The 24606-nt window shown below is 39.7% G+C and overlaps 1 protein-coding gene across 7 annotated transcripts; it reads left to right on the top strand.

The window, feature by feature from the left end:
• The first annotated feature begins 10181 nt into the window (after nt 1-10181).
• On the top strand, nt 10182-24606 carry LOC307040630 (uncharacterized protein). 7 transcript variants are annotated; one of them, XM_079683660.1, is made up of 15 exons: nt 10182-10344; nt 10524-13081; nt 13443-13510; nt 13622-13684; nt 14858-14906; nt 15418-15520; nt 15831-15977; nt 17534-17721; nt 17814-17953; nt 18059-18152; nt 18387-18719; nt 18903-19071; nt 19523-19647; nt 19797-20082; nt 24461-24606. In XM_079683660.1, the coding sequence occupies exons 6-15, from the start codon at nt 15436-15438 to the stop codon at nt 24505-24507; spliced, it is 1614 nt and encodes a 537-aa protein (XP_079539786.1). In that variant the 5' UTR covers nt 10182-10344; nt 10524-13081; nt 13443-13510; nt 13622-13684; nt 14858-14906; nt 15418-15435; the 3' UTR covers nt 24508-24606. The 7 variants fall into 7 exon arrangements, with proteins under 7 accessions (XP_079539786.1, XP_079539783.1, XP_079539785.1 ...); XM_079683657.1 differs by having other exon boundaries at nt 14150-14906; XM_079683659.1 differs by lacking the exon at nt 13622-13684 and having other exon boundaries at nt 13446-13510.

The following is a 24606-nucleotide window of genomic DNA, read 5'->3' as shown; positions in this document are numbered from 1 at the left end:
TCAACCAGTGTGCATTTTAGGAAGCTGTCCACATAAAGAGCCACACCCCCTCCTCTCTTATTGGTTCTGTTGATATGGTGTAGCACGTAACCCTCATTTTGGAAATCAGTGACTTCGTCTTTATTAAACAAAGTCTCCGATATGGCAATTACTTTGAATTTACTTTTAAATGTATGTACAGTAGGTATTCAGTGATCTTATTAAAGTTTGCATACAGACTCCTGCAGTTGAAATGTATTAAAGAAAATGTATTTTCAAGTCCAACATTGTCATTAAATTGATCATCGGTATAATATTTACACGAGTCACTTATATGATTAAACACATGATTCTCTGAATCGACATCATAATCAAAATTGTCCATGTTATACTCTGTGTTGTCAAATCTGGAAAAGATTCAGAGTGGCTCAGTCATTTATGTGTTGTTATTGTTTTCCATGTACGTCTGCAAGGAGTTAACTCCCTCCACACATACCTGTTCATTCCTTTGCTCTTTCCTGCAGATCAAGCGAGTCAATTAATGTCTTTACGTCCGACATCAGCTCACATCCTGGGGTTCTCCGGTTCCTGGAGCGGTGTGTCTGCCATCCTGAAGCCTGTAGAGTAGACTCCAAGTCCGGTTCTCCTGCTGGACTCTCCATGTTGACACCATACTCCAGTAGACCCTGTGCCTCATCTTGTGGGTTGTTAAACACCCTGACTTTTCCGTTTTTCTCAAATAATTTCAGTTGAGCAGGGAACAGAATGCGGGATTTGATGTTTCTTTCATGGAGCTGCTTCCTTACTTGTCTGTATTTTGCGCGCTCCTTGAACACTTGGGTGGTGAAGTCCTCATCAAAGAAAATCCTGCAATCTTTCACCCAAATGTCCTTGTGACGGAGCGGGTCACAGAGTGACTGACTCCGCCACTGACAGCCGACACACACACACACACACACTACACACACACACCAACAATGTCCTGGTCTCTTTCTTCAAATGAACCATGCAATTTCTTATTTATTTTATGTTTGCTAATTATGGGGAATGATTATGTTAAGAGGTGGTTAATCTGTTTATGTTTTGGTCGGATTTTTTTGTTGAAATGTGGTTTTGAGTTGATTGTCTCACCTGTTGACGGTGAGCCTGTGGGAGGGGCTATGGGTTCAAAAGGGTGGTTCCTTGTTTTTTGGGTCTGTGTCACTCGGAAGAATGTTGCAATGAAGGCAACAGTTGTGACATGTTTGGGAGTTGGTTGCAGAGAAGGCAACCCAGAGCATGTTTACTCTAATGAGTGATGGACGGACTGTTTGAGGATTTTATTTTGTTGTCTAACTTGTGCTGGTTCGCTATTTTTTTTGTTATAAATCAAGTTTTGGAGCATGACCCAACCGACTAGGCCAGTGTTTGTGAACGGACAATTAGAGCCCCGTCACAGTCCTTCTTTGCCCAGGCGGCTTGTAGCACCCTTTGCCTCACGTTGTAGTTTTGGAAGCGGACTATTATTGATCGGGGACGGTCGCTGTGCCCAGTGAGATGCCCCGTTGCCCGGTGCGCTCTCTCAATGGGAATTTCGCCGCTCAAATCCAGTTTCTCGCGTATTAAGTTTTCCACAAAGTCCATCATGCTATTTCCCTCACATTTTTCGGGCACTGAATAAATCCTCAGGTTGTTCCGTCGTTCCCGGCCTTCAAGTTCCTCACATTTATTTTCCAATTGCTTTTGCATGCGTAAACTGTGAAGGAGTACTTTTGTCATACCGATTTCACGGTCTTCATTTTCAGCGATTCTTAATTCTGCTGCATCCGCTCTCATTTTCAGCTCTCCGAAGCCTTCTCTCAAGTCGTTTATTTCCTCCTTCAATACTCCAAAATTCCCAGCAGTTTCCATGCGGAATTCTCTGATTTCTTTTAATATTTCAGAGAGGCCTTCCCCTCCCTCCTCAGGTATATTTGCCTCAGGGGGATTAATTGTGCCAGCCTGTTTCTGTTTTTCTTTCTGGCTGAAATGTGTTGACATTTCCCTTTCCTTTTTCTTTACCTTTTGTAAGAAAAAAAGTATTTGCGCAGTCAACCCGCCCTTTTGTTACACTCTCAGTTCCCGGATTCCTACAAAATAACTCAATTGTTTGCAGCGTGTTTTCACCTCCGCACCAGCTAGGCAGCCATCTTTACTCCCTGATTGATGACATTGTACAATGCAAATAATTTTAAAAAAATGTTTGTATTGCAGCAGCATAAAAAGACATGGCATTAATTGTAAAAATAAACATTTTAAAGATAAAAAATAAACAAGAAAGTACAAATGTAAATAATAGGGCTGTCAGTCGATTAAAATATTTAATTGCGATTAATCGCACGATTGTCCATAGTTAATCAGGATTAATCGCACATTTTTTATCTGTTCTAAATGTACCTTAGAGGAATATTTTTCAAGTTTTTAATACTCTTATCAACATATGAGTGGACAAATATGCTTTATGCTAATGTTTATTATCATTTGAACCATGACAAATATTCTCATGAATATTAAACACAACAACCTCTGAACATTACAAATATTAGCCTCAATTCAACCTGGAACCTCTATCATACAATAATACAATACAAATGGTGTGTGTGTGTGTGTGTGTGTGTGTGTGTGTGTGTGTGTGTGTGTGTGTGTGTGTGTGTGTGTGAGTGATGGATCGTTGGAGCTATGTGCAACTCAAAGCATATGCTCTGTTGGAGTACCACCCAATTGAGTGGTGGTGGAAGGTTCACCTCTGCTCCGCGCCGTCCCTTGATGACTGATGAGCTGGTTCACAAAAGAAGGAACTCGAAGCACCAGGATAAGGGTTAAACAATAATCTGTTTTAATGGTAAAAAATAACAACACCTAATACAGAGCACTCTGCAACAGCAGCTTCAAAATGCAGAGTACTCCGGGCTCAGGTTCTACCACCGTGTGAGACACTTCTCAGGAACGGCCAGTCAGAACAAGAGCGCCGAGCATCAAAATGATCACAACATTTATACACAGGTGGGAAGGAGTTGTATCGATTTGTTCCTCCTCAGCTATTAGTTATTGGCAAATTCACTTCTGGGCGAGCTAGCCAGTGAGTTGGCAGTTCTCCATTGGCCGGTTTCACTTCTGGGCGGGACCCCAGGCAATGAGTCAGCAGTTATGGATTCCATCTGTTGCTTCATCTCCTGTGCGTGTGTGTGTGTGTTTGTCCCTCTGCACTCAGGCAATCCCCCAATCAATGATTTGGAGTCATGACAGAGGACTCTTTGACAGAACGCATACCCATTCCCCTTTAAACATCTTTAACGCACACACATCTTCCCTATGAAAGTTATACTTATTATAGATTCAAATGTCATCGTCCCATGACGGCCACAGAATCAGTCAACTAACAAAAGTTAATTTTTCTTGTAGCTTAAAGCCATCTCTAAACTTCCTTTCACCTCCAAAGTCAATTTACTTGGAATGAATACATTCTATTGTCTCTGCTATAACACGCTACTTTAATACGTAAAATAATGCTAATAATGCTTCAATTCCCCCTTTTGATCTCTCAATAAAGAGATCAACATAACCACTGTCATTCTTTGCTACTGTGTCTGTCCCCCAACCTTATATAAATCCAGCAGAAGCTGGGATTTAGAGCGCTTGAAACGTTTGGGAACAGAACATAATCTTTCATGGCAGTGAAGGAACTATCAGAGTGAGAACCTGAGTGCCAGAAAGCAGTCTCCTTGGGTGGTGAATCATGAGGCCCCCCCCCCCCCCCCCCCCCCCCCTCAGAGGAATACGCCAACAAGGGCAGCTGATAGGGAGGGGGAGATGCGGCCTTCCCTTCAATGGTGGAACTGATGAATCTGATCAGAGAGAAGTAGACTCCTCTGCTTCCTCGTGATGTCCCCCAGACTGCTGACAGCGGCTTCTGGGCCATCTGCTGGATGGATGTCCTCAGGATCCTTCTCCTCCAGTCCGCTGATGGCCGCTTCCGAGTCGACCTCCTCTGAGATAGCCAGGTCCGTCCTGATGTCGTTTAAGGTCCTAGCCGGAGGATTCCCCGCCGCACACTGGCTCCAGTGGTACCAGCTGTCCCCCTTTCCTCCTAGGCGGACGGCATGAGAGGTCCGCTGGGTCACTCAGTGGGGGCCGGAGAACCTGGGGTTGAGCCATCTAGGCCTGACTACCTTCAGCCAGACAAACTCTGCTGTGTCGGCCTCGTGCTCCTCGGGTCGCCCTTTGGCGTCAGCAACCTGTTTGGAGAAATCTGATACCAATCGCTTAAGCCTACGCTCAGGGCTTACTTGGCCTGTGCCAACAAAATAAAACCCCAACATCTTAAGGTGAACGAAATAACATATTTCAATAGCTCTGAATTTCTGACAAGCATCTTAAATGAAATCCTTGAGATCCTATTTAAAATCTAAATATAATATGAACTGCTAATGTTTCTGGTAAAGAAACACACTTATGTTATGGATTCAAAAACAACTAAAATCATGACAAAGTGAATAATTTCCTGGTGATACTACTTCTACCTGTCAGTGCTTAGATATTATCAAGCTGAAAAAATGAATACAGAATTCCAACATACTGTCATCAAATGTCTTTCTATTATGAATTTAAATTAAATGTATATCCCCATAATGACCTAAACAATAAAGTCTATGGCTTTTACTTCTTTACCAGGCTAGTTACAAGATGTTGTCTAAATTAAATTATGTCTCATTATATTACTATGTTTTAGCTTAACTGTAATATGTTCTTTCTACATTTCAAACCTCAGTTACTCTAATATCTTTTGAAATATTACAAAATTGTTTCATTATCACAGGTCAATTTCTTCGGTATTCCATTCTGGAATTATATCTCTCACAGTAGCCCCTTGGCTACTGATTCTGCATCTGTGTTACCTGTTATAACTCAATCAATATTAGAAACATTCACCAAACAGTATCTTATCCCCAGATATGGAGCAGGTTAATTCTAAAACTGCCAATCAATGGTCAGATTGAACATCCGAGTTGGGGCGGCAGGTTTCTTCCAGTCCCTCAATGAAAAATCCCAAACTCCCCCTTTTTACACATGAACTCATGTGTAACACAATCATGTAGAAAACCTTCAGGTAACCAGTGGTTATAAGAAAATACCAAACATCATTCACACAATTACATCCATTATTTTCCACAGTAAACACTCCAGTGAAAATAAGTGTTTATCTCCATCTTGCAGTCCTATAAGAAACAGAATCTTTAGATTTTAGTTTGAGCTTCACATTCTGTCAACCGCCACTGCCTGTGGGAGTACAATAGAATCAAGTAGATTAGAAACGGGTCACCTGTGCGGTTTCCCCTTTTTGGGGAATTGTAGGAAACCTCCCGTTCCCCACAGAGCCCCAAAGTAATGTGTAAGTCCAAAAACATGCTTGGTTAGTTATTGTTTTAGAATCATGCAGCTGCACTGATCACATGCCGGCATTCATTCACACTCACTCTGTCAGGTTGTAAAGTCTTGGTCAGGTGCACCCCAGAGTCAGTCATTGACAGTGCTTTTGTCACAATGTCAGTCAGGGTCAAAGGTCATTTGGTCTCAGTCTTTTTGGCCATGTGTCGTGCTCTGCAGAGACTTTGATATTTCAGCATAGGCCAGTATCTTTTGTCTACAAAAATCTGTCATATATGGAGCGCCATCATTTATCAATTCACAAATACAACTATACTTTCCAAGATATCTCTAACTTTCCTTTGGGATAGCCGTTTCCCACATTTCCTGAAATTTGTTAGCCAAAAATGTAACTTCCTTAGTACTACTACTGCAATTCATTTACACCTAATTTATTATTGCAATGTCTAATAGATCTAATTCAGAAATGTGTGTACATAACTATTATCTTGAGTCAAACCATTACTAGGATCTGTGTAGCTCTGCATTTCATATCCCATTATACTAATTTATCTTCAATTCCGGTCCACTTAAAAAACAATGTAAAACTCTTTAGCAGTGTGTGGAACCCTGGGTGTCCGAACATGCAACAATTACTCCTTCCTTCATCAGGGATTCAAAAACAGAAGTAATTTCATCAATGGTTTGTAGTTGAATTTTAGGAATTGTCAATTATGGTAGGCACGTCTTTACCTTCTAACATCTCTAAGTATCAGGTCAACACTAATTAAATGGATGTCCATTCGAAGGTGGAGAAGCATGTCTTTCAAACTCATAAAATGATGCCTTGCGCTCCCTGTGAAGCTGCAAGTAAGACCTAAAAACCACAGCAGGATGGGTTCAGTGACCCCACATTCCTTCCAATTATATGGCTTTTTCAAAATCAAATGTGCCGTTTCTACTTTTACTCCATTTTAAACACTATATTCTGGAGTACAAACAACAGTTACTTCCCCCTAAAAAGTTATCCTATAGTAATATATGTTACAATGGTGAAATCAATACTTTATAGATTGGAATCATATTTGGCTTGGCACTAGCTCTCCCTTTAACATTATCCATACCAATAAAGATTTGTCTTATAGAGTGGTTCCTAAAACTATCCTTTTAATGGTGATCAATATTGTAACAAATGAGATCACTACCAAATCCACACATGAATAAAAACTCTAAAAGAATCATTCGTAAACATGATGGAAAGATCGAAGAATATTTCCACACTGTACTCCTAACTCCAAAACACCCACTGCTTAAAGTGTAGTGCATATTTCCATCATGCCTCCCCCTTTATCCCAGTATGTGTGTTTTAGGATCGTTTTCTCACCTTACATATATATTATGTAAGGAATATTAGAAATGGAACAAATATTCAATCTTCAGAAATGTTCTTAACAAATGGAGATTAATACCATCTCTCCATCTAGTGAATAGCCAACATATTTAAAAATATCAGATATACAAAAATAAGCCTAAATACTCTTTTACCATCAAAGTCTAAAGCTAGACCTAAGGTGAACAGTTTTTGTAATGGAAAATGTAATCTAAAAACAAAAACCAAATTGGACTCGTGTTCTTGTTATTTGTTATTCAAAATATATTAGTAAATACCTTGTGAAGTATTCACAATATAACTAACCCTCTCTAGGATATGAAATCCATTCATCTTTAACCAGATACTATTTCCCTATTTATTCATTTTTGTTCATGATTACAATGGCATAATGACCACACTTTTCACCCATAGCTAGTTTATATGTCAAGATTATTATGTGTGACATAATGATCAGATGTCTTGTATGCTAAACAAGGATATTAAAGAGCAACTTCCAGGTTAAAGACACCTGTGAATAAATGTGTAGGAAAATGATGAATACACTAGATTTTCAAAAAGATATACAGAAATATACACTACAGTGACATCTGGCGTCGTTTTTGAAAGAAATGTTCGCTTCCGCATAAAAAAGCCTCGGCACGTGACCTCCCGCGTGTGACGTAACACGGGTGACACAAGGGGGAGAGCGGCCGGTGTAACGTATTAATAAACATGGATCCCAATGCTAGTTTCGACACAGAAGACACAGAAGAAGTTGAACATGAATATTCTAATGCATATGACGGACCACAACCTTATAATTATGAGCCTGCTAGGCGTCCAAGAGACCAGGAACAGCCAAGGATTAGAAGAAATAACGGCCATCGGAGAGAAATTGAGCTGTGGTGTGAGGAGAACCAGTGGAGAACTGGGCAGCTATCTTGGTGAGTGACCGGCGTTAGCTACAGAATGTTAGCTAACGTCACATCAAAACATTGTGAAGTTAGCTATCATATATCAGGCTATAACTAAAGTAGCATTGATAATATAGTAACGTTACTGGCAGGACTGTTGATACTGATCCATAACAGAAACTAATGCGCAAGTATCAGCCTAATGCAACTCCACACTATGGTGCTGTGTACCGGAGGAGAGACGCGAGATACGGCTGATACTTGACGATCTGGCGGAGAAAGGTTGTGGAGCCTCCGTTGATATGCCGTTGTAAATGGCTTGATGGAAAGCAGGTGTGTAGTCGGGGAGGGTGCACAGCTGATTGCAGCAGGTGAGTGGAGGTTGAGCCAGGAGCCAGGAGTGACAGCCACCACGCACACACAAACAACACAGACAGGGGGAAACAAACAAACACAAAGGAGACGGCTGGAGCAGTACAGCCACCACAGCGTTACCTAATGCAACTCCACATTACGTCTTACGGTGCCGTGTACCGGAGGGGAGAGAGAGAGAGAGCAGCGAAGGGGGGGGGGAGAGAGATGTAATACGGTTTCCTGATAAAGCTGTGGAGAGTATGTGCTGCAGGGAGGTGGATGCACCCAGGAACGAACGCTAGCTCCGGTCCTTTTCCCGTGAGGGAAACTGTGGACTCGATGTCCTGACAGGCTGGTATTTGTGCAACCTGCACAAACACAATACTGTACCATGATTAAAAATGGTGAAATACAATGTAACACTACCGAAAAATACTAGCTCACTAAAACACAACCGCTCAACTCAACGGAACTACTAACTATAACCGCGGTCAGAGAGCGGAGATGTTTACCCTTTGTCATGTAATATGACGCGTTTGACGTATGACCTTAAAAAAAAGCCGTTTTTAAGAGCAGAGCTCAAAATTGTTCCTTTCCCTCTGAATTCCTGCCCTTACAGATGTAGCACTCCAGATAGGACTCACATGGGTGTGTTCCAGTCAAAAACCCAGCGGATGCCAGTGGCTGGGGGTGTTGCCAAATTGCTAGAGGGCGTTGCCAAAGTTCTCCATTTGTTCAATTATAGGATTTAACCATGAGATGACGCTTCATTCACAAATACACAAAGACAACTGGGTGCTGTAGAACTTAATCTGTTTGCAATGTTTGCAGCTCTGCAGTTGTGTTTGTTGAATACTGTAGCATTTAATCACTTATTTGTTATGGTTTTCACAGGCTACTATAATGAAAAAATATCAATATTTTAGATCAAATAAAGTATATAGTTTGCTTTATGCAGTATATTTTTTGTAATATTGTTGGGGTGTTTTTACACAGTAGTGAGAGTGAAAAACAGGATAGCACAGATTAATAAAATCAAAAATAAGATGAGCGATAAAAATAATAATGAGAAACTATAAAATAAGAAATGAATAAAACTCAAATGTAATTATCATATCATATATAATGTATTGTATTATTAAGTAATATCATACATTAACCCCATTATAGCAGATGCCACATTGAATGGATGAACACATTTATGCATCAATAAGTACAACAGAGTATTTCTAAATACAAGTTGTAACAATACTTATATGTATGTAATATTAACCCTTTGGAGTCGACCGTCACGCCGGCGTGATCAGATCACAGGACTTGGGGCCCTTCTCACTTCTCTTATTTTTCATTTCCTCGCTCCTCGGTCTCGGTCTCACCGGAAGTTGATTTGTCTGCGCCATCTTGAGTAGCGTCCCAATGGCCTTATTTTTCCTTCGATGAAATCCTCAGACTCTCGCCCCGCCTCCTTACTGTGTATCACTCACTGATTGGACGATGCAGTGCATGCACTGATCTGATGCTTCTTGACATGAGAGCAGTTTCCCAGCGGAGTGAAGAAAATACATGAACATCACAGGAGTCACTCCTCAGTTTATACCGTATTTTGTTTCAATTAATGTATCATTTAGTTACAAATATGTGATATATCTGAACAACAAAGTGGTCAAAAATCATTTATTCATTTTTTTGAAACATTTTCATGATCGCTTTTTTCGTTATACATTTTAGTTTATTGTCATTTCCATTCAGTCAGTCATTAAGTGCTATTTAAAATGTTAATTTGCTCCATATCCAAACAAACAAACAAAGTGTGCAATCCAATGAATGTTAATCTAACTGGGTTTAGATAGATAACATAGGCTATCTCTTTTTCTTCTCTGAATTATTTTATTTATTTTGTGCACTCTAATCAATATTAATCAAACTATTGTTCGTTTATACATTTTAAGAATGGCATTTATCTTTTTTGAGAATTAGTTCTTATTTTATTTTATTTATTTGGGTCTACAACAGATGATACAAATGTTTGTGTCAGTAAATGTGTACTAACAGAGGCGGGGGTGTATGTGGAAATAACAGGGACAGAGCTGGCTGCTGTCAGACGATCAGCTGTGCAGCGTCATCACAAACGGACGTCGCTTCACGTGACGCTCCGGAGGCTAGTAGCTGGGTGCTGGCAGGTGGAAGAGCAATGTTTAGTCCAAATATTTCCATTGCAACGACTATTGGAAATGATTGCAGCTGTGGATCTGTTTGGGGGTTTTGTAACCCGTTGGTCCGCACGCAAGGCACATTTTTAAAGCCTTCTTAATTGTCTCATTGTTCCATTTCATCCCCTTTATGGTGAGTCTGCCTAATGCCTTAAGTTGGTCTTTTGAAAACGTTTTCTTATATTTCTTGTCCCTAATTTTCATTGTTTTCTTGAGAGCTGCATTTTCCTTCCTGATTTTTCTTAGTGCAGACTTTGCTTTTTTGGTGATTCCTTCTTGGCTCTTTAATTTTCTCTTTAATTTTTTTAATAGATCTGTTTGACTGGCTGCTGGTTCCCTTGTATGCTGACTGGCTGCTGGTTCCCTTTTATGCTGACTGGCTGCTGGTTCCCTCGTATGCTGACTGGCTGCTGGTTCCCTCGTATGCTGACTGGCTGCTGGCTGAGTGGGTGGTTTCCGCCCTCCCTGTCTCTCCTCACTAGCCATGTCCTCTCTTTCTTCACCCTCACTTTCCTTTCTCTCAGTCTCCTCATCCCTTCTTCCCTCAATCTTTGAGACTAATGTAAGTAGAAGACATGGCACTGTACATTTTCGAACATTTAAAATATTATACCACTTAAAAATAAGAAATATTACTTTTGTTACTAAGAGTTCATACTTATTATACCTGTGTCACCTTTCACACTATAGCTGTGATCATGAGCTATGGGCTTTGTAGATACAGGTCCCGGGGTGAATCGTGGTGCAGGGGCCCTTCTCTTTTTGACCACAGGGCGATGCACGAAGATGGTGGGTATAGCCTCTGCTCTCAGCCTAGTCTTGCCCTTTTTTGTCTTGACAAACTGGTCTGCATCAAAATGTGCCTGCGGAGTGACTTGAGGTTACTTCACACACAGAACAACTCAGTTTTGTCTGCCCACATACGTATTCCAATTTCCATAGTGATTGAATACACAGTATTAGGAAACACTTTATACTTACTGGACATGTTATACTCATTACATACTGTATATAAAATATGACCAAGAATGTGAGACAACTTTATAGAAATTCATATCACATCTGTTACTGATGCCATTTGTCATACTTTGTTAAACTCACAAATAATAAAGTTCCATAACTTCAGTTGGGAACAAAGACCACACCTTATCTCCCCAAGGCAATTTCCCATCCAATAGGTGTGCTATACAGTGGTGGTTCTACGGGGTGGCACGGGGTGGCAGCTGCCACCTCAGAAAAATGCCTTGCCACCCCAGCTGCCACCCCATTTGGCAGCTTTGTTTTGAAAGAAGAGTTGTGGCTCATCGGACATTTATGAGAGCAAATCTCTAATGTCCGAGTGCAAGTGAATGCAGCACAAGACGCAAGCCTCTCCCCCCCTGGCGCGAGCTTGGAAATATGATTGGCGGCGATTTCATTTGAACGGGAGGACAGCGCAAAACGAGAAGCATTTCGGATACAAGTAGACAGAAGCAGTGGTGTAGTGGGCGTTGGACGTGGGGATACGCCGTACCCCCACTTATTTGAAGCATGATTTCTTTTTTAATAGTCTAATACATCTAAAATCATTGCCAGTGTTATCAGTTGCAAGTGTGTGTTTGTTGTATTAATGACGAAAACATAAGAGGCAGATTTCACAGTAATTATAATAAAAACGTAGCTCAAGCATTTATGCAACTTGATTTGAAGCATGTGTGTGTGAGGGGCAGAACCGTGTGTGTAGGGTGACCAGGTGTCCCGCACTGTGCGGGACTGCACACACAGCATTTTTATTATTTGTCCCGCGTCCCACACATTGAGACTATGTCCCGCATTTGAGTGATATCGCGCAGAAAGGCCGAATCGGTTCGCTGACAGCATCATGTAAGTTGCGCTGACAGGCGACACAGAGGTCAGTAGCCACTTGTCTGGAAATACCGAAGACTAGAAACGGTTTTGAAAACTTTTGTCAGGTAGTGATCGTCTTCTCAAAAGAACTTCTTTGATAATGTCTTCTGGCCAATCAGAATCAAGATAACGGCGTGGTGTTGCAGGAAGTCCCGACGGAGAATACTTTTGCTGTAGTACATCTCTATATACATCGGTACAACTATAAGACCCCACGGTTTGATGATTGATAGGTGTGTGGGCTGTCTTTCATTTTGACACACAGAACAATGGGGGCTATCCACCCTTATCCACAATGTAAAGTAATTCACACAGCCTCTTCCCTCTCCTCTCTGTGAGGAGCAGCAGGTTCAGCTTTCAGAACAAAGTAACAAAAAACTAAAATGGCATTCATTTTTTTAAATACGTCGTGTAGTAATATATATTTATTTATTTTTCTTCTCAAGAGAGTACCAGAATGTGTATTTGATGTTAGTATTTCAAAAAATCTCCTGGGGGAGAATCCCCCCAGATCCCCCTGCAGGGGTTGGGTTTTCAACTCTTTCACCTGTGGGGAAATTGCAGGATTGGCTCCAGGTCGCCCTTTTTATTTACTACAAGACAAATGTGCCTTTTTATTTCATACAGTTCAATTTGGATTGAGACAGGGAAATAATCTAAACCTCACGCGTGGCGTTTCACTGTCAAGGGGAGCGTGTATGTAATTACATTGCAAATACTGACTTGAGCCCCACCACACAGCAAAATCGGTAGTGTTAATTTGAGTTAAAATATCTGGTGTTAACTATTCAGAGTTAACAAGTGTTGATTTGAGAGTTATTTTAACACTCAAAGTGCTGAAAAGGCTCTGTAGGTGGTGTTATTTCAAGGTGTCAATACCCAACACTCATTTGGAGTTAAATTCTACATCCGGTTTTTGCGCGCTCTTGGGCATGAAGAAGTCAGATCGTGTGGACTCCAGATCGATGAGGACGGTTGACAAGGTAAGAGAACCACCATACATATCAGTTTAAGGCTTCTATTATTTATATCCTTATTCAATAGTTTAGCCTAAACCATTTTTTAATAAGTGGGGTACGTTATTAATCAAAAAAATACTAAATGTGGCCAATGCAGGATTGCATACCAAACTGTGTTGAAGGCGGTGATTCATTAGCCTTAATAAAGCTCACCATCTTCCACAAGGTAATATTGTATTACAGTGAAAATAAATGTGTATTATATAAGTGCTTAACACTGCATTTAATGTTTTAAAAGAAATGCTAGCCAGTGTTTTATGCCCATCGAATGAAAAGGGGAGGGGGTGTCTCTTTACATTTACGTTATTTCTCTTTACGTTACAAGTAGCAGCAGACACTGACCAGACCTACAGCAGCATCTTCGTTCATCCTTCCTACAGGGCATTCTTAGAGGTAAGTAAGGCATTTAACATTTGACATTATTATAATACATGATGTTGTTAATTAATAATCAATTACAATGTTATAATAAACTAATTATGAACGTTTATAATCTCCCGCCAGTTCGATGCTAACATGCTAAGCTAACGGATTAGCTAGTTATAGTAATACTCACTCATTATAGAAGTAAGTTCAATTATTATAATGCATGAAATTATTATAATACATGATGTTGTTAATTAATAATCAATCACAATGTTGTAATAAACTAATTATGAACGTTTATAATCTCCCGCCAGTTCGATGCTAACATGCTAAGCTAACGGATTAGCTAGTTATAGTAATACTCACTCATTATAGTAGTAAGTTCAATTATTATAATGCATGAAATTATTATAATACATGATGTTGTTAATTAATAATCAATCACAATGTTATAATAAACTAATTATGAATGTTTATAATCTCCCGCCAGTTCGATGCTAACATGCTAAGCTAATGGATTAGCTAGTTATAGTAATACTCACTCATTATAGAAGTAAGTTCGATTATTATAATGCATGAAATTATTATAATACATGATGTTGTTAATTAATAATCAATCACAATGTTATAATAAACTAATTATGAACGTTTATAATCTCCCGCCAGTTCGATGCTAACATGCTAAGCTAATTCATTAACACAGTGGCTCAGTCATGAAGATTTGGTTCTAAAGGTATAAAGATGAGAGTATCAATAACTATATTTATAAAAGTATACATGTAAAGATGAGAGCATAAATAACATTAAAGGATAATTCCACTATTTAACACCTTGAGTCCCATTTGTAGCTTGTTTATCAAGAATAAGAGTGGTGGACACCATATTCTGAACAATTGCTCCTTTCTTTTCTTTTTGACTGTTTTTGCATGACCACCTGGCTGCTACAGACAGGGTTCCATTGGGCACTCTCCAGTGGATCCTTAAAACAACACTAAATGTTCATTAAAAAAAAATTGCAACTCGCCGAGTGGTTAGTGGTGTTCGTGGGTGTTCCGAAAACAAGTTGTGTTGCGTTGTGATTTATTTGGCATTTTGTAAAGTAAATAGTGCCCATTGCTTTCTGTTAGAAGACTAATCACTTTCACTTTCACAATCATTTACTTTATTTACAAAATGCCAAATAAATCAAGATATAAAGTTGTCAGGTGGTCCAGCAAAAACAGTCAAAAAGAAAAGAAAGGAGCAATTGTTCAGAATATGGTGTCCACCACTCTTATTCTTGATAAACAAGCTACAAATGGGACTCAAGGTGGTAAATAGTGGAATTATCCTTTAACTCATTTTTGTTCTTGCACCCCCACCCCTTTGTTGCAGGCACTCCAAATGTCGGGTCTAATGTGTTGGTTCTCTTTCTAGGGCCTCAGTAAGTCTTGTGTGACGTGCCACTCACTCACTCACTCACTCACTCACTCACTCACTCACTCACTCACTCACTCACTCACTCACTCACTCACTCACTCACTCACTCACTCACTCACTCACTCACTCACTCACTCACTCACTCACACACACACACACACACACACACACACACACACACACACACACACACACACACACACACACACACACACACACACACACACACACACACACACACACACACACACACACACACACACACACACACACACACACACACACACACTCACTCACTCACTCAGATAGTGAGATTAATGTTTGTCACAGACTTTTGTGGATTCTTTCTTTTGGGGGGGGGGGGGGGGGGGGGATTGTTCAATGTGGTTGCCAAAACATCATTTTATTTCAAGGACCATTGTGTTAAAGGATATTTCCACTATTTAACACCTTGAGTCCCATTTGTAGCTTCAAAATTGTTGTATATTGACATTGCATTTCTAAATGTATTCCAGGTGCAATTTTAGGACAACATGTTGCTGAAAGTGAAATACCGGAATGTGAAGAAGTACATCAGTTGGCACTCAGCCGTGACCTATGTGGACTTCATCAGTAAAGGCAAGAACTTTATGATTGATGCCAAAAGACATGGGCCATGATTCTATTGCTGTCAGTAGGCATTTTCTCTGTGTATCCCCCTTGCATGTCATTCCAAAGACATTGTTGCATATCTGTATGGTTTTATGAAAGAAAGTAACTGAACTTAAAAATGATCCTACATTGCCATCCTTGTATGCAATGGTACTGGTACCTTAATGAGACACCTTTGCCATTGACTGCAAAGTATAACAGTAATATTGTATACAAGGATGGCAATACACTATATTGGGTCAGATTTCAGTTAGTCATTGCTTCTCTTTTTTTACAGTCAAAGAAAAGTTTGGGCTTCCTGATGCCTCTGAGCTTGAGGTGTTCGATGATACGGACACAGCAGTTGACGAAGACATTATTGCAGAATTATTGGAGTCCAATCCGGGTCTTTGCTTGACAGTTCGTGAAAAAACTTCAGATGAAGGTATGAGTCTTGTGCTGTCAATGAAGAGTACTTAACATACGTATGTACATCATGCTTTTGCTCTTCGGTACAGCTGGCAATGGACTGACAGTGTGAAATTAAGCTAAATACAGTGCACAGCAAAAATGAGTACACCCCTGTTGAAAATTAACGTTTTGAACAATATTTTAATAAACACACGTTATTCCCGAAACATGCATAGACTACGTTTAATACAACATCTATTAAGCTTACAACAGAAAAGTAAGGTCAATAATATAACTTAAATGACATTTGTCCATTTTTGTGAAATTATGCTGGTGCAAAAGTGAGCACACCCCTATGTTAAACTCCCACTCCCATTGACCTTTTACATTTTGAGTCTGCACCAGGCTAAAAGAGATGCGTGTGTGAGATTTGACTGAAATCCTATGGAGTGTATCATGATCTGCTTCAGTAGTCACAGTACATGTTGACAAGCATGTTTCTTTTGGTGAAATTCAGCTTCCTACTGTTGATGGCATCCATACAGCCCCAAACCATGTCACTCCCACTACTATGCTTGACTTTAACCATGGGGCACTTTTTTTGTACAAATCACTTTTTACCACCACACATGCTTGACACCATCTAAAGCAAATTTGTTTATCTTGGGGTCATCAGATCACAGGACATGGTTCCAGCAATTCATATCCTTATTTTGTAAACAAATTTGCTTTAGGTGGTGTCAAGCATGTGTGGTGGTAAAAAGTGATTTGTACAAAAAAGTGCCCCATGCTTGAAGTCAAGCATTATAGTAGGAGTGACATGGTTTGGGGCTGTATGGATGCCATCAACAGTAGGGAGGCTGAATTTCACCAAAAGAAACATGCTTGTCAACATGTACTGTTACTACTGAAGCAGATCATGATACACTCCATAGGATTTCAGTCAAATCTCACACGCATCTCTTTTAGCCTGGTGCAGACCAAAATGTAAAAGTTCAATGTAAGGCAAGGATGAAACGCACAACGATGAGCTCCCTTTTAATGCCTTTTCATTTCATAATGTTTCGGGCCAACACAGCCCGTTCTCAGACACTCTATGGGAGTTTAACATAGGGGTGTAGTCACTTTTGCACCAGCATAATTTCACAAAAATGGACAAATATGTCATTTAAGTTATATTATTGACCTTACTATTCTGTTGTAAGCTTAACAGATGTTGTATTAAACTTACTCTATGCACGTTTTGGGAATAACTTGTGTGTTTATTAAAATATTGTTCAAAATGTTACTTTTCAACAGGGGTGTACTCATTTTTGCTGTGCACTGTATACAGTACTTCGTTGCATGGTAATCGATGCACACTATTGAGAATTGTTATAGATATGGTATGTAGGATTGTGGCCCGAGTCAGCATTGCATCTATGCTGCCCATTCCCAAATTAGAACTTTTCAGGAACATTAAAAACACTAATAATTACTTGTCTTGTACAAAATTGCATACTCTGCCTTTAAGAAATTGGAATGTTACCACAACAGCCCATGTCAAAATGGATACTATGACAATCATTAATCAAAGGGTGTGTTGTACAGTTTTCTTTCCTTTAGACCACTCAACACCTTCTACTTCAGATACTGCATGTTCACTCACGGACACCTTGTCCCTTTCGTCGAGGGACAGCGACCTAAGAGAAAAGGGCATTTCTACAGGCCGTAGTAGATTGAACATGGAAGGTAGCCCATCTGCGGTGAAGGCTCCCCTGTCAGACACCGCAAAAGAGGTAACATTTTAAGAGAACTGTCATGTGGTGCTTGACAATTTACATGCTCTGATGTTTAATGATGATAATTACTTTTGTGTATTTTGTGTAAGCAGATGGTCAAAAATGCCTTGCTTCGGAAATCTGGAGGAGAGGACATTCTTGAAGAGTACAAATCAGAAAACTCACTGAAGCACCGCACCAGGAGGCAGCTTGTCAACATACTGGCAAGTGACATGACTGAGAGACATGGGTAAGACCTAGCAATTGAACTTTGAGATTAGATTGGGTTTAGATTTGTGCAACAATGTTGTCCTGCCTGTCAGTACTAAGTACATTTCTTGTCTTGTCACTGTAGCCGGATTCCCACCCGTAAACAGAGGGAGAATTATGCGCTGGGAATCATTACACTTTTTCCTGCACTTAAGGATCCTTTCTCACCAAAAGGATATGTAAGTTTTGCATTGATTGTGAGGAGTCAGTAGGAAAGTTTTCATTGGAAGATGGCTAATCCAAATGATAAGATGGTTATTATTGCATTATATTTTATTCATAGCAACTGAAGAAAGCCACTTTATTGAAACTGGAGTATGCTATGAACCTGACTTTATTTAGGTGATTTTACTTATGTTTCCTTTTGCTGTGCCCGATGTAAGACTATTTTGATGTTCTTTCATTTTTTGCAGGAGCATTTTTTTGATGCAGAGAAAGGCACTGGATATTTGGCGTGGCGCCTGAAGACAATGAGCAGGACTACAGCGAAGAGGCCAGCTAAGGAGCCATCAGTGCCTAAAGACCAAGGGCCAAAACGGAGAAGAGAAGTGACAACACTGCCTGAGCAGCTTGATGGTGACGACTGCAGGGAAGCCATTTCGTTCCTTAGTCACACCCCTGAAGAAGCAAGTGTGCTGGAGAAAATGAAGATGACGTTTCAATATCGGCAGGACTTGGTGCATGACCCAGAAAGTAGCGCGGATGTCTTCAAAACATTCCCACGTTTTCTGGATGTCAAAGGACTGGTGAGTAGAACATATCTTTCTTTATAATATGCAATATTTCATACTTCAGCCTTAGTGTCATTGATTGTGTCCTTTGTGTGTAGTTTTGAAATCTTTGTTCTAGCGATGGTTAAATCAGTTTTAATGCAGCATAAGTGGTTCCAAACCCTGATTCAATATTGTTATTCTTTATGTGGTTAACAGGTGAATCAAGACTTCAACCTGCTGTTTGGTGCTGAAACAAGTTCCAAGTTGCTGAACAAGTGGGACACAACATTCAAGCTGAAGATCATCAAAGAGGCCACCCAGCTGACTCAATCAACTGATCTGTGTCGTCTGTTAAAAGCGGCTGAGAGGCAACCAGAGAGTAATGGTATGCTGGCATGCAGTGTTTTTACAGTATAAATAATACCTGTTTAACCCATTGATGCTGCGTAGAGCAACATTGACCCAGGTGCCTGAAGCTGCATGGACGCAGCATTCGGGCTCATGAGATTTGAGGTTGTTTTTTTTAAGTTTGGTATGTTAGAGCTGAATGAACACATTCTGATGCAAGATGAGGGTCTTAGCTTTTAAATGCTTATCATTTCATGTTTATTTCATGTCTTCGGAAGCTGAGGCTGAGGGCACCTTTTCCCAAAAAGGGTTATGTAGCAGGATTTTTGCAGGTGCTTTAGGCATAAATGGGTTAATGTTTTCTGTTCATATGTTAATCACTGTGTTCTCTGTCTCTCTGTCTGTCTGTCTCTCTCTCTGTCTGTCTGTCTCTCTCTCTCTTTCTGTCTCTGTCGGTCTGTCTCTCTCTCTCTCTCTCTCTCTCTCAGACTGGGACAGTGACATGGCCACTCTGCTGTTGCTTCTTCATCTTTTGCCTCCCACGGCTGGACGGAAGAAGAGGACCAAGATCAGCCCAACTGATGCAGCTGAGAGAATGGTGCTCTTCCACAAGGTAAATTCCTCGTAAAATGTACACAACGTACTAGTGTTTGCTTGGTTTGTGAGAGATGACCTAGTATGGAACATGATCTAACACCAACTGTCATGTCTGAACCAAGTAAGTCACTAGCGATGGTCTTTTTTTTATCATCTGTTTTGCAGTCATGCAGCAGCATAGATGAACATCTAAAAGAAAGAGAAGGAAAACAGCCATTCATCCTTGCGGTTGGCCGTACCCGTAACAAGATCGACACCTACTACGTCGCCGTTGACAAACGGCTCATTCCATGCCATGCTACCAGCTCACTGAGTGCGTTTGACGAACTTTTTAAATGTCACTACGTCTTCAACCTCTCGTATGATGAGTCCCTGGTCTATCTGTACACGTTTGTACAGACCACTGTATTCAACATCGATGTTACCTCCACGGAGGAGTCACCACGTGTCCGTGAGTTGCGTGCCAAGATCTTGAATGACAATGTTTAAATGTTTTATCTGTCAAGCCTTGCATACCACCAGTAAGGCCTTAATAAGCCACTTGCGGATAGGACACAGTTTTTACCCAAGCACCAAGTTCAAATTGTCTTGTTCTCAGGACGCCTGTCGGCGTCAGTTCAGTACATATGCAGGTTTGAAAAAGCATTTAAATACTATTCATGGTAATGATTTATGTCACAGTGATGATGCAGAAGAGGGTGGCCTCTTTGATGATGATCAGCGTGAACCTGATTGTGTTGCCTCTCAAAATCCTATTGAAGGAAATGATGTCTTGCAAGGTGCCCGGTGTTCTGAAAGCAATGGGTCTGGTCAGGGTAGCAGTGACAATACGAAACACATTTGTGCTGCAATTATTTCTAGACTAACTGGTAGTGGTGTGGCAAATAGTGTAGTATCATCAGTTGTTAGTCATTTAGAAGATTTTGCAGAAGGACTTCATTCTGAGTTTAAGCATAAAGTATTGTCTGCTATATCGGTTGATAATCCTGAAAGAAATACGTTGGAAAAATGTCTTGAAACCTTTGAAAACCCTGTTGAGAACTTTAATACTAAAACTAAAAGAAAGAAGTATTTAAGTGAAAAATGGGGAATTGTGGACCCTGTGAAAAAACTGTTGGGATTCCGCTATGATTCAAGACTCAATAAAGGTACGGGTACTTTTGATCAAGTACCAGTAAAAGACACTTTTGTTTATGTTCCAATTTTGGAAACAATCAAATTTATGTGTCGCAATACTCATATTTGTGGACTGCTTAGCACACCTTCTGTATCAACCGAAAACCGGTATGAAGACTTTTGCGATGGCAGTTACTTTAGATCACATCCATTGTTTTCAGAACACAAGACATCCTTGCAAATTCAGTTATATTACGATGATTTTGAGACAGCGAACGCGCTTGGATCAAAACATGGACTTCATAAAGTTGGAGCACTGTACTTCGTTCTGAGAAATCTGCCCCCAAAGTTAAATTCTGCACTAATGAATATCCATTTAGTTGCATTGTTTCATGCAGAAGATGTTAAAAAATACGGCTTTGATCCCATTTTACAGCCTCTGATTGATGACATAAAAGTGTTGGAGAGTCGTGGAATTAGTTTGCCATATTCATCTGTGAATGTCCACGGCACAATTTGTCAAATCACAGGGGACAATTTAGGAATGCATGGGATTCTGGGTTTTATTGAGTGTTTCAGTGGCCGTTATTTTTCTCGTTTATGTTTGATTGAAAAAAGTGATGCCCAGAATGTGTTCAGTGAGGATGACCCAAAGATAATCTTACGAGGTAAAGAAATCTTTGAAACTCATTGCAACGAGTTACAGTCAGATCCACAAAAGTTGCATGTGTGTGGTTTAAAGAGGAATTCAACTCTAAACAGCTTACAGTTTTTTCACGTTTGCCAGAATTTTTCTCTGGATATAATGCATGACATTCTGGAAGGGGTAGGTCAGTTTGAGATGAAGCTGCTGTTGGGGTACCTGTCTGAGAACTTTTTGTCAAAAGCTGATCTTCTGTCTCGATTCTATGCTTTTGACTACGGGTACTTGGAGCGGAAAAATCGTCCAACAAGGGTCAACTTGGATAGTGCTAACAATACTATAGGATTGAACTCAATTCAGACTCTCTGTCTGAACAGAAATATTCCCTTGATTTTTGGTGACATTGTGCCGGAAGGTGATCAGAATTGGTCTTTGCTGTTGCTTCTACTACAAATCATTAACATAATTTTCTCTCCATCTGTAACAATGGGCATGACGGTGTATTTAAAACATTTAATAATGGAGCACCATGTCTTGTTTAGACAGCTTTATCCAAATAGAAATATGATCCCTAAACACCATTATATGTTACATTATCCGAGTTGTATCAGAAAAATTGGACCCTTAATTCATATGTGGAGTATGAGGTTCGAAGCAAAGCACCGGGTGTTCAGAAACACCCTGAACATTTTTAAGAACATCACAGTCTCACTTGCCAAAAAACACCAAATGTTGATAGCTTACAATTGGGAGACGTCCCCTTTAAACCACATAGAGTATGGTCCCCTGAGAGCATTTGATCCAGATAATGATCATGAACATTTACCCCAAGTTTTGCCATTAGTGCAAGATGGAGATGACTTTTCAACTAACTGGGTAAAGATCAGTGGGACGGAGTATACAGTTGGATTGGTTGTATCTATGGGCACTGACCACGAGATTCCTTTGTTTTACAGGATAAAAATTATACTTAAGGTTAATAATTGTGTCCATTTCATTGCCAATAAGCTTGACGTTGAATTCTTCAGTGAACATTTTCATGCATACAGTGTGTGTGAATCAGAGGAAAAAATTGTAATCAATGCAAACTTTCTGGAAAGTATAGGCCATTTGACCTGCAGAGTAGTAATGGTACTGACGATGATCGTCTTTACATTGTACCATTGTTTTTGTAACCACTTTTTGTGGTGTCATTTGTAATTGTCATATGTTTGTAGCTGTGTTTGGTGCTTGGTGTAATAAAAATGATAAATGCATTATTTGCTTGTCTTTCTTCCCCCTGTTGTGTGTAAGATGACCCTATTAGCACTTCTAGAACAATTCATGTAGTTGAGTATATTCAATGTATTTAAATGTAAGGTTGCACACAGTCCAGATAAACATTAAGTTTTAGAAAAAGCAGCATTTCTTTATTACAAAATAACACTAATTAGTGTTACATACTAACCCCTACAATGAGTAAAACTAACCCAATTCAACTCTCAAATGTGTTAAAACATAACACTATAGGTGTTTAGATGTTACACTTTCAGTGAAAAGTTGTAACACTAATCGGTGTGGAAAATACACTGGGATAGAGTCAAATGTAACACTGTGAGTGTTAAGAATTAACACTGATATAGTTAAACTAACCCAATTCAACACTCAAATGTGTTAAAATATAACACTATAGGTGTTAAGATGTTACACTTCCAGTGAAAAGTTTTAACACTAATCAGTGTGGAAAATACACTAGAATAGAGTCAAATGTAACACTGTAAGTGTTAAAGAATTAACACTGAAATAGAGTTAAACTATTAACACTATCCAAAGTGTTAACTTAACTCTGAACCAGTGAGGATTATATAAACTCTGGAAAAGTGTTAAATTTAACTCTATGGGAGTTGATTTAACACTGGCCGATGGGTTAGCCCTACTATAGATTACCCAACACAAATACTCTGGAGCCGCAACTGTTTGCGGTCTACTATGACAGAGAAGAGCCTGTCAAGTTTGGCTGTACTCAGCATTGAATCAAAACGCACCATAGCTTTAAATCTTAATAAGTTTGTGAGGCGTTTTGCTGATCAAGATGGTAATCGCCACATTCAGCTGTTATAGACATGCCAACTTGATGCTCTGCTCACGGATGAGTCGATGAGAATAATAAACTGTTTAAGAAGATGACCTTACATGTGTAAATACATGTTTCTTCTTTGTGGGGGTCTGCCCCCAAAAAACAGTTTCAAGTCCTGAGAAAGTCAAATAAGACGGTGTGTAAAAGTTCACTGCCCAGCCAAAAAAAAGTAACCACTTTGATTTAACTAACCAGTAGGTAAGGACTTTCCACTGGATAATAACTTCAGCGATGTATGTTTTAGCTGAATACACGTTTTTTAACCCTAACTGATGCAGTTAGTCATTTCTTTAATGTTTGTTATTTCTGATGTAAAGTCAAGGTTGTAACTGTTTGCAATGAAGTTGTGGGGCGCTGAACTGTTCCTTTGATTCTTTTGAATTATGATAGTAATTACTGGTCTTTCAAATTTGAAGGAGGTTGAGCAAGCATCTTGAGGAACGTTCATCATTAACTCCTCCAAAAAATATAGTTTATTTAATAATAACACTGAATATGTGAATCATAACAGTGATTGACAGCTGATAGGAATAATATGATTGTTAATATTGTCATATTAATACAGACACACATCGATGAGACAGTTAATTAATGTACTTATTGATGCAGTCTTCATATTTGGTACCCCTGCTGGTCTAAGAGTTAAACCAACTCATTCAGTTAAAATTCATTAAATTACGTGTGCCACCTTATATATTTATATTTTAGGCTTTACTGATGTGTCACAATAATGTCACCTAATGTTATTGAGTTAAAATATCAATATTGTAGCTTTCCAAGTTAACATTGATTGATATGACTGCGATTAAATCAGCATATACTTCTGCCAGGGGATGCCACCCCTGAAATTCTCCTGCCACCCTCTTGCCACACCATGAATATTTGTCTAGATCCGCCCCTGGTGCTATATAGGTGTGTATAACCCTTTCTCCTGTCTGTTACTCCCTCTTTCAGCACAAGAACCAGAAGGGGATTCAATGGAGCCTGAATACCTGCACTGAGACCCTCACCCTGCACCCTGAGTCTCAACTCTCAGTGTTTTTCAAGCCTTTCCCTGTTTTTTTGTATTAAACAAAACATTAAGCTTTCCAAATGGTGTG

This window comes from Notothenia rossii (genome assembly GCF_949606895.1).
Source record: "Notothenia rossii genome assembly, chromosome: 5".
Classification (NCBI taxonomy): domain Eukaryota; kingdom Metazoa; phylum Chordata; class Actinopteri; order Perciformes; family Nototheniidae; genus Notothenia; species Notothenia rossii.
This window is presented reverse-complemented; position numbering and strand designations above follow the sequence as displayed.

What these genes read in the sequence shown, in the direction of transcription:
- LOC307040630 (XM_079683659.1), top strand. Translation starts at nt 15,436, where the DNA reads ATGTTGCTGAAAGTGAAATACCGGAATGTGAAGAAGTACATCAGTTGG. An exon ending in TGAAAAAACTTCAGATGAAG is followed by an intron (nt 15,978 to 17,533) that starts GTATGAGTCTTG and finishes TGTGTTGTACAG; the next exon opens with TTTTCTTTCCTTTAGACCAC. An exon ending in GACATGACTGAGAGACATGG is followed by an intron (nt 17,954 to 18,058) that starts GTAAGACCTAGC and finishes TTGTCACTGTAG; the next exon opens with CCGGATTCCCACCCGTAAAC.